The 9228-nt window shown below is 40.6% G+C and overlaps 2 protein-coding genes across 2 annotated transcripts; one reads left to right on the forward strand and one right to left on the reverse strand.

The window, feature by feature from the left end:
- Positions 1–2712: 2712 nt before the first annotated feature.
- On the forward strand, positions 2713–6023 carry LOC308705304 (uncharacterized protein). The gene is made up of 2 exons (XM_081390249.1): positions 2713–3376; positions 3781–6023. Exons 1-2 carry the CDS (start codon positions 2769–2771, stop codon positions 4658–4660), a joined length of 1488 nt encoding a protein of 495 aa, XP_081246375.1. The 5' UTR covers positions 2713–2768; the 3' UTR covers positions 4661–6023.
- Positions 4721–8361, reverse strand: LOC308705305 (uncharacterized protein). The gene is made up of 3 exons (XM_081390250.1): positions 8245–8361; positions 7023–7384; positions 4721–6054 (listed from the first exon to the last, which is right to left on the reverse strand). The coding sequence occupies exons 2-3, from the start codon at positions 7073–7075 to the stop codon at positions 5094–5096; spliced, it is 1014 nt and encodes a 337-aa protein (XP_081246376.1). The 5' UTR covers positions 7076–7384; positions 8245–8361; the 3' UTR covers positions 4721–5093.
- Between the last annotated feature and the right edge of the window lie 867 nt (positions 8362–9228).

A 9228-nucleotide genomic window follows, 5' to 3' on the forward strand; every position in this document is an offset into this window, starting at 1 on the left:
CTGCAGGTATTGTGAAGAAGCAAGCAAGGACAATAGTGAAAATGGCAGATCATGGATATAAATGTTATGTCTGAGGCTGTGCTGCGGATTTGAGAACTTTTCATTCCCTTCCCACAAAAGAGAACTGTCAACAGGCATGGTTGATGTTTACAACAGGATACCTCACCATTTTAATTCAAAGCTGTTAGTTTACTCTTAACGGAGGCCGATCAGAACGAAACTCGGTGGGCATGTTCGATTCGTGGCCCTAGAGGTCTGTAAGAATTTTGAAAAATCAGCCACTAGTTGACGCTAACAGGTTTTACGGCTATGTAATCACGTGATGCATATCATTTGATAGATCTCCTCATACTGAACAACTTTGCCTCAAGAACTACTACTGTCAATCAATTTGTTCATTAAATACTTGCGATTATGTTAAAAACCTACTTTTGCAAACTAGTCCTAGGTTTTCGCCCGATCGGAAATATACCAGTGCAGTACAATTCTCTGGAAGCTCTAGATTATTAATTATATAAAAAACTTTAACTTTACCCATTGGGTAGCCATAACAGGATCATTTAGAAAATGGGTATGGCAAAAAACACTCAAAAGCCTGTAAATCCTAAACAAAAACTCAGACAACTCACTAAACTGCCTTATGTGCTTAAAGACCCTAAATGCTTGAACCCCGCTAAATGCTGCTTGCAGCTTTAATTAGGGGTTCAAGCACGAAGTGCTGAAACCCTATTGTAATTGTGCTGATTTTTATTATTATTATTATTATTATTATTCTGCCGTAAAACGCATCGTGCAGCCCAAACCGTAAGGGCTAGAGCTTTGAAACTTTGCCATATGGTAGTACAAAAATCGAGGAGAGGTTATCAAATTATGACCCCGATTGGCCCATAGGTGGCGCTATAGCAACCAAAAGCGCGAAACTGCTCATAACTCCTAGACCGTAAGTCATAGACTCAAGTGTCTTATATCATTGGAAAGCTGGACGCCTGACGAACAAAACGTATATCTCCGATTTTATTTCCGCCATGATAGATTTTCCGCCATTTTGAATTTTGTCGAAAATCTACTTTTGCGAACTAGTCCCTGGTTTTTTGCCCGATCGGAACCAAACCAGTGCAGAATTGTTCTCTGGAGTCTGAATATCAATAATTATCAAAAAAAAGTTGAAATTTCGATTCACGGTCGCTAGGGGGTGCAAAATTAACGTTGTGGGAGGAGCCTATTTTACTAAAATGGCTATAACTCCAGAAGTAAAAGAGGTATTTTAACCAAACCTGGTACACATGTGTAAGACGTCAATATGAGGTCACGGTAAAAAAATCGCGGCGATTGGTCACATGGTGGCGCTATAACATGAAAAAAACATAAAACAGGCTATAACCACCTGACCGTTAGTCCGATTGACTTGAAAATTGGTATGCAGTGTCTTGGTCCAAGGTGCCATGTATGTCTATGAGGACATTGGTGTATCTCAAAAAACATGGCCGCCATCGGCCAATGAAGTTTGAGCACCTATTAGACAAGGTTAACGGAGGCCTATCGGAACGAAACTCGGTGGGCATGTTCGACTCATGGCCCTAGAGGTCTGTAAGAATTTTAAAAGAAATCGGCCACTAGTTGGCGCTAACGAGTTTTATGGCTCTGTAATCACGTGGTGTTACACTTATTGTCACAAAATGCATACCATTTGATAGATCTCCTCTTGTTGAACAACTTTGCCTCAAGAACCATTGCTGTCAATCAAACCGTTCATTAAATATTCGTAATTATGTTAAAAACCTACTTTTGCGAACTAGTCCTAGGTTTTTCGCCCGATCAGAACCAAACGAGTCTAGGACAATTCTATGGACTCTCAAGATCAATAATTATCAAAAAAAAGTTGAACTTTTGCATTTTTCGCATGGGTATATTGGGTCATAAAGAAAATGGGCGTGGCAAAATGCACTCAAAAGCCTATAAATCCTAAACGAAAACTCAGAACTTCACGAAAATTGGTGAGCTTATGTGCCATAACATCATTAACAAGCATGCAAAATTTCATGGAGATCGGACTATAGATGGTGCTATAACTGTTAAAAAGCTTTAAAAAACACATATTTCCTATGGTAAATTGCCTGTATTGGCTGTAAATGGACTTTTCCATCTATTATTTCAGTGGTTAAAAGCTTTCTAAATAAATCTTAATGTCTTAAATGCTTATGTGCCTAAAGGCCTTAAATGCTTGAACCCCGATAAATGCTGCTTGCAGCTTTAATTATTATTATTATTATTCTGCCGTAAAACGCATCGTGCAGCCCAAACCGTAAGGGCTAGAGCTTTGAAACTTTGCCAGATGGTAGTACAAAAATCGAGGAGAGGTTATCAAATTATGACCTCGATTGGCCCATAGGTGGCGCTATAACAACCAAAAGCGCGAAAGTGGTCATAACTCCTGGACCGTATGTCGTAGACACAAGTGTCTTATATCATTGGAAAGCTGGTCGTCTGACGAACAAAACGTATATCTCCGATTTCATTTCCGTCATGATAGATTTTACGCCATTTTGAATTTTGTCGAAAACCTACTTTTGCGAACTAGTCCCTGGTTTTTTGCTCGATCGGAACCAAACCAGTGCAGAATAGGCTACGTGCACAATAGAACTTCCGGTTAACTTCCGTGTTTTGAGTGTGCGGTCGACTACTTCCGGTAGGTGGTGTTGTTGTTTTCGTCGTGGAGATTTTCCGGAGTCGCTAGTTTTGAGTAGACATAAGTTAGACAAAGTTTCAACATGAGCGGATTTCGGGTAAAAGAGAGGCGGTTGGCGTTTCAACGCGTGAAAAAGACCGCACTCCATTGTTGTGTACCCCTGTGTGCGAATTCGTCCAGGTACAACAGTACTGTAAGCTTTCATAGCTTTCCAGTGGATGTGTTGGTGAGAGCCGAATGGATGGTAAGAGTACGGCGGGACGACTTCACCCCAAGCAAGACGAGTCGTGTTTGCAGCAGGCATTTCCAAAAGGTCGATTTTGTAAACAACCCGGGAAAATTGAGAAGGTTGAAGAAAGGGGCCATTCCTGCTCTTTTTTCCTGGAATAATTTTCAAATACCGGTACCGAGGGCGAGCGTGTGGGAGCGGAGACCCAGAGCGGATAGCCCTCCTCCTGTCCATTACATCGACTCAGAAGAAGAGATGGAGCTGGCTACCCTGGCACCAGATCATGATTACTGTATTACTCCTACCACAGCAATGGTCGCAGATCAGTTAGCTGAGGAAAACGATACACTTCGCCAGAAAGTAAAGGAGCTCGAACTACAAATTCAGGCTCTCCAGCTGCGGAGTTGTTTAGGACTGAAGCGCTTTGCAGGATCGGACGAGGACATCCGATTTTATACCAGGTGAGTCATAATTAAGTGTTTTGAATTGCAGGAAGCTGATATCTTGTACCATATTAACAGTGATGGAAAAAAAAAATCACACAAGTCATGCACTTTAGTGAAAGTAAAGATGGGCTACTACACATGTAAAATGTTGCTCCACTAAAAGTCCACCTTACAAGAGGAAGAGTATTTTCCTTCAAGTGTACATCAAATATCAAAAGTAAAAGTAATGTAATTTATGACTAACATAATGAGATCAGGCCAAAACGTGTGCTACCTACATTACTCAACACAACCTTTCATTGTCTTTTCTTCATATAAAATAAATGTAGTGAATAAAAATTAAGATAATTGATCATGTGTAACTAAATTAGACTACCATGACTAACAGCAATGTTATTTTTGTGTTTTTTGTTTAAAAGATTCCATTCTTATGACCACCTGATGGCATTCTGGAGGCTCATCGAACCAGCAACATCAAGGATGATCCGTGTGACAAGTGTGGCAGAGAAGACAACATCGAGCAGATCAACTAAGTTGCTGCCCATAGATGAGTTATTTCTTTTTCTAAATTATCTATCAACCGGATGCACACAGAGAGAGCTTGGCCACCGATTTAACATCCATCGGACAACAGCCGGCAGGATCATCACAACCTGGGCCAACTTTCTTTACTGTGTACTGGGAGCTGTGTGTATCTGGATGACACCTGAAGAAATCACAGCCAGCCTACCTCCTGAGTTCAAGGAATATGCAGACACTCAGGTCATTGTTGACTGCACAGAACTGCGGTGTCAAACTCCATCCTCACTTGTGCTACAGAGTGAGGTGTACTCGCACTACAAATCACACTGTACCTTCAAGGCCATGATTGGCATGGCACCACATGGTCCTCTGACATTTGTTTCTGCTCTCTATGGGGGCTCTATCAGTGACCGTGAGCTCTTCAGAATGTCTGGCATCATACCTCTCCTGTCCCCTGACATGGCTGTGATGGTGGACAAGGGCTTTAGGGTGGACAACCTTGTGCCAGGAAGACTTCACAGGCCTGCCTTCCGCTCCAACAAGGAACAAATGGCAGCACAGGACGTCCTGGAGACACAGTCAATCGCGCGGCTGCGAGTTCATGTTGAAAGGCTGATCAGGCGGGTTAAGGAGAACAAACTTTTTGACACGGTAATCCCTTTGTCTATTTCAGGGAGCATTAACCAACTTTTCACTGTAGCTTGTATCTTGTGCAACTACCAAAATGGACCTCTGGTCAAAGACTGGAGAGAACATAAGAGCCAGGTAGAAATCTGAATGTTTGCTTCATGGCTGGCTGCTGCTCTTCCTCATTTTCCTTTTTTTTTTTTTTTTTTTACAAACAATATACTGATTCACACCACAATTTAGTTTTAGCTTACATTTACTGACTTTTTTTAATTAATAAATTATTTATTTGAAATCTATATTAACTTGGTCTCTCTTTGTGTTGTTTAATTTCCCCCAAAGTGGGCCTGACTCATTGAATATTAGTTTAACTTCTAGCAATACATTGGTGTGGGTTCACCTTTGCTGTGTACACTTTAAGGCAAGTGGTCAATCCTGTGTTACAACACTGTTTAGCACATATTTTCTGATTAGTAACTTGACAAATTTAAATTAACTTAAAACAACCCACTTGAAGGCCTCACACTATAATGAGATATCAACAAGAACAAAGACAGTTATTGTTTACTGATAATTCATTTTATTACTGCAGATATGCATGTAGGTATGTGTAGAAAAAAAAGAAGTCTGCTCTCTCTCTTATTTTTTGCATCACACCATTGTCCCGGTATATTCTTTGAATCAGGGTGTCTTCCTCCGCAAACACCACAAAATCGCACCACTCCATCCCTGTTAGGAGTAGCTGACCCTGCACCTGCCAGTAGTAACCATGACCCTGCTTCAATTCCAAGTTGCCGTCTTTCATTTTCAGATGTGGATAATCCACATAGCTCTTAATGTTTGGACATTTTATTTCCACAAGGCCGAATTCAGTACTTTCTGTTGGGTCAAAGACAACCCCATCTGGGGATGTACCTAGCCATGGAGTGTCAGGGTGTATTATGAAGCCACAAGGGTAGTAGTTCACCCTCTTGAGCTTGCAGTACTCTTTGATGGCATCAGCTTCCATTTCGAGACCCCTCTTCATTGCTGCTGTCTGACGGACCCCTTTGAGCAGCCGGTCTGCCATCTTATCTAAGGTGCATGGTTTAGCATGGCATATTTCCCCAAAATGTGAGGAAGTGAGTCTAGGTTTTCTCAGTCTATGCCAGTCTGCTGATGAACTTTGACTTCTAGTTGCATCCTCTATTTTGTTAGCCATCTCCCAGGTAACCTCAAGTGACTTGAAGTGCAGCTGTTGATGCTCAGTGAAAACGAACATACTGCATGATGTCTCCAGTCTGCAGCCAGCCAATGGCAAATCTGGGCGTGGTGGAGCGTCATGGTGAGGAAAAGGGCGACTTCTTGCCTTGGGTTGTTGGTATGACAGGGGACTGCCTGCTTGTACCAAACCGAGTGCAGAGTCCACTAGTGGCACCTCACAGGTGATACCCATTGTACAAATGGTTGGTGCAGAAACAGGGGTGAACTCTTTGTAGATCTCTGACACTCTGAGAATGGACAGGTCCAGCAACTCTCCACTGATGGCTTTGTACAGTGTGGACCTATTTGAAACAAATTGAGAAACACCAGTAAGATATATCACTTCTAGGGGTGGAACGGTACATGTATTCGTAGTTTACTGAAACGGTACAGAAGTCACGCTTCGGTGCTTAAAATTACACAGAGAATACACGGTATAAAAATAAATAAATAATAAAAATGTACTCCATCATTTTGACATCATTCAAAATGCAAAATGTTTAAGTTACTGTTAATTAAAATGTAATTTTAAATTTTTAGGAAAACAAATATATTAGTCAAATGTAGCAAATTCATTTTCAATTCATTCAGGTACAATTAAACATATCTCAAGGTCTTTTTGTCTTTTTATTAATTTAATTAATAAACTCATTATATAAAACTTTTGTCAGTGGACTACAGATAAACTGGTTCTATGCCTTTACTTTATTAATAAAACTTCTTTTTTTTTTTGCTTTTCCTCCATTGTACCGAACTCGTACCAAACCGTGATGTCTGAACCGAGGTATGAATCGAACCATGACTACTGTGTACCGTTCCACCACTAATCACTTAAAGGAGAAGATCACTTTTAAAATGAAAATTCTGTCATCATATACTCACCCTCATGTTGTTTCAAACATGTATGAATTTCTTTCTTCTGCTGAACACAAAGGAATATATTTAGAAGAATGTCAGTAACCAGACAGTTTTTGGGTCCCATTGACTTCTATAGTAGGAAAAATAAATACTATGGAAGTCAATGGTACCAAAAACTGTCTGGTTACTGATAATCTTCTAAAGATCTTCCTTTCTGTTCAGCAGAAGAAAGAAATTCATACATGTTTGAAACAACATGATGGTGAGTATATGATGACAGAATTTTCATTTTAAAAGTGAACTTCTCCTTTAATGACGACAAGTAACAAAACTACAGCTTTCTTGATTTGATTGAGAAAAGTAGGCCTAACAAATTAATTAATAGATTACTAACTACTAGCCAAATTCTCACCTTACTCCCTCGGCCATGGTCCTCTGCTTTGGTTTGGCAGACAGCACAGCCATCTTCTCGACGGGACCTGGTTTAACACCCTGTGAATATAGGCCATAAGCAGCGATGAGCGTATGTGATGTGTAGATGTAGTATTGAAATTATTGTTACATTATTCCAAGACTTGCCAGGGTTCTTGGCTTGTGCCACTGTTGTTCACTCTCCGTACAGCTCAGCACTGGTGGAACAACTGGAATGTCTAGCTGAGAATAATGTGCAGACTGGAAAAGTAGAGCCACACAATGGTTACAGAGCACTGATCCAGCTACACATGTACAGCTGTGATGGGCCAGCTCAACAGGGATTGAGTCCTTCAGCCCCACCTGTAACAAGATGTTTAAAAAATATATTTAAACAGGAGTAGTATAACTGATTTGTCATATATTTATATGGAATACTCAAGTAAGCTACTATTTATTTTTGTACACTGTTAGCTAGTAAAAACTTAACTTTTTACTTGTAAACACTGTTAGTAAAGGGATTAATCTTTTTCTTTTAATGTGGTCAGTGGAGCAGTTTAATTTGCAGGTACAATCAGAATCCCCACTTAAAAAGTACCAAGATTACAGTATAGCTCATTAGACTTAGCAGATTTACATACACTTCTATACCTATCTTATGTGTTTCACCTTTCACATGGGATGTTCAGCATACCTGGAAAAACAAACTATACTACCCCTACACCACTACATTGCTACTACAACACTGATTGCTGTTAGTGAAAACATAGTAGTAACTAAGCGTACACTGGTCGTTTTTGACGTGAATGGGGGACATGGTCAACCAAATGAACATGGTTAACCTAGAGAAAAGAAACAAAAGAACACGATTAACCCAGGAACATGGGTAACCATCTTAACACTACACTTATCCTACACTTAAACTGTGAGGTGGTTTAGATCTGTCCATTGACGGATGACATAACGCCCTCACACACACTACTCCTGTCACTGGATCTTTCTTGGACACTGAGTGAGAGGAAATACAAAACCAAATGAAAAATACACACAACCAGTTGATAATCATATTAACATTACAAGGTATTTAATAACACTAATAAAGTATGTTGTAATATTGACATGATTTAATGCGAGTTAAAATACTTGGCTGCTAGCTAGTCAATGTCTAACGCTAACAGCTGATCTAGCCGCTAACAGCTGAGGTAACTGTTATCGCTACTCACCTTCAAAGTTGTGGATGTAACTTGATATGTACAATCGAAATCCTTTTACACGCTTGCAACCGGGTGCAGGTGAAGAGTGGTCAACAATCCTGTGGACATCGTTCACATCAATTTTCGGGAGGCCTTGTAAACAACGAGTGAAATATGCCATCTTTCGCAATCAAAACCTGCCGTCTCGCTGCGAACCGGAAATGGTCGACCGCACACTCAAGGCGGCGGAAGTAGAACTCCTTGGTTACGTGCACGTAGCCTATTGTTCTCTGGAGACTGAAGATCAATAATTATCGAAAAAAAGTTGAAATTTCGATTCAGGGTCGCTAGGGGGCGCAAAATTAACGTTGTGGGCGGAGCCTATTTTACTAAAATGGCTATAACTCCAGAAGTAAATGAGGTATTTTCACCAAACTTGGTACACATATGTAAGAGGTCAATCTGAGGACACGGTAAAAAAATCGCGGCGATTGGCCACATGGTGGCGCTATAACATGAAAAAAACATAAAACAGGCTATAACCACCTGACCGTTAGTCCGATTGACTTGAAAATTGGTATGCAGTGTCTTGGTCCAAGGTGCCATGTATGTCTATGAGGACATTGGTGTATCTCAAAAAACATGGCCGCCATTGGCCAATGAAGTTGAGCACCTATTAGACAAGGTTAACGGAGGCCGATCGGAACGAAACTCGGTGGGCATGTTCGACTCATGGCCCTAGAGGTCTGTAACAATTTTGAAAGAAATTGGCCACTAGTTGGCGCTAACGAGTTTTATGGCTCTGTAATCACGTGGTGTTAGATATATTGTCACAAAATGCATATCATTTGATAGATCTGCTCATGCTGAACAACTTTGCCTCTAGAACCATTGCTGTCAATCAAACCGTTCATTAAATATTCATGAATATGTTGAAAACCTACTTTTGCGAACTAGTCCCTGGTTTTTTGCCCGATCGGAACCAGACCAGTCTAGGACAATTCTATGGACTCT

The sequence above is a fragment of the Scardinius erythrophthalmus genome (genome assembly GCF_964197995.2).
Source record: "Scardinius erythrophthalmus genome assembly, chromosome: 17".
Taxonomy (NCBI): domain Eukaryota; kingdom Metazoa; phylum Chordata; class Actinopteri; order Cypriniformes; family Leuciscidae; genus Scardinius; species Scardinius erythrophthalmus.

Coding starts and splice junctions, on each gene's coding strand:
- LOC308705304 (XM_081390249.1), top strand. CDS start 2,769: ATGAGCGGATTTCGGGTAAAAGAGAGGCGGTTGGCGTTTCAACGCGTG. Junction 3,377..3,780: donor GACATCCGATTTTATACCAG/GTGAGTCATAAT, acceptor TTTGTTTAAAAG/ATTCCATTCTTATGACCACC.
- LOC308705305 (XM_081390250.1), bottom strand. CDS start 7,075: ATGGCTGTGCTGTCTGCCAAACCAAAGCAGAGGACCATGGCCGAGGGA. Junction 6,055..7,022: donor ACCATGGCCGAGGGAGTAAG/GTGAGAATTTGG, acceptor TGTTTCAAATAG/GTCCACACTGTACAAAGCCA.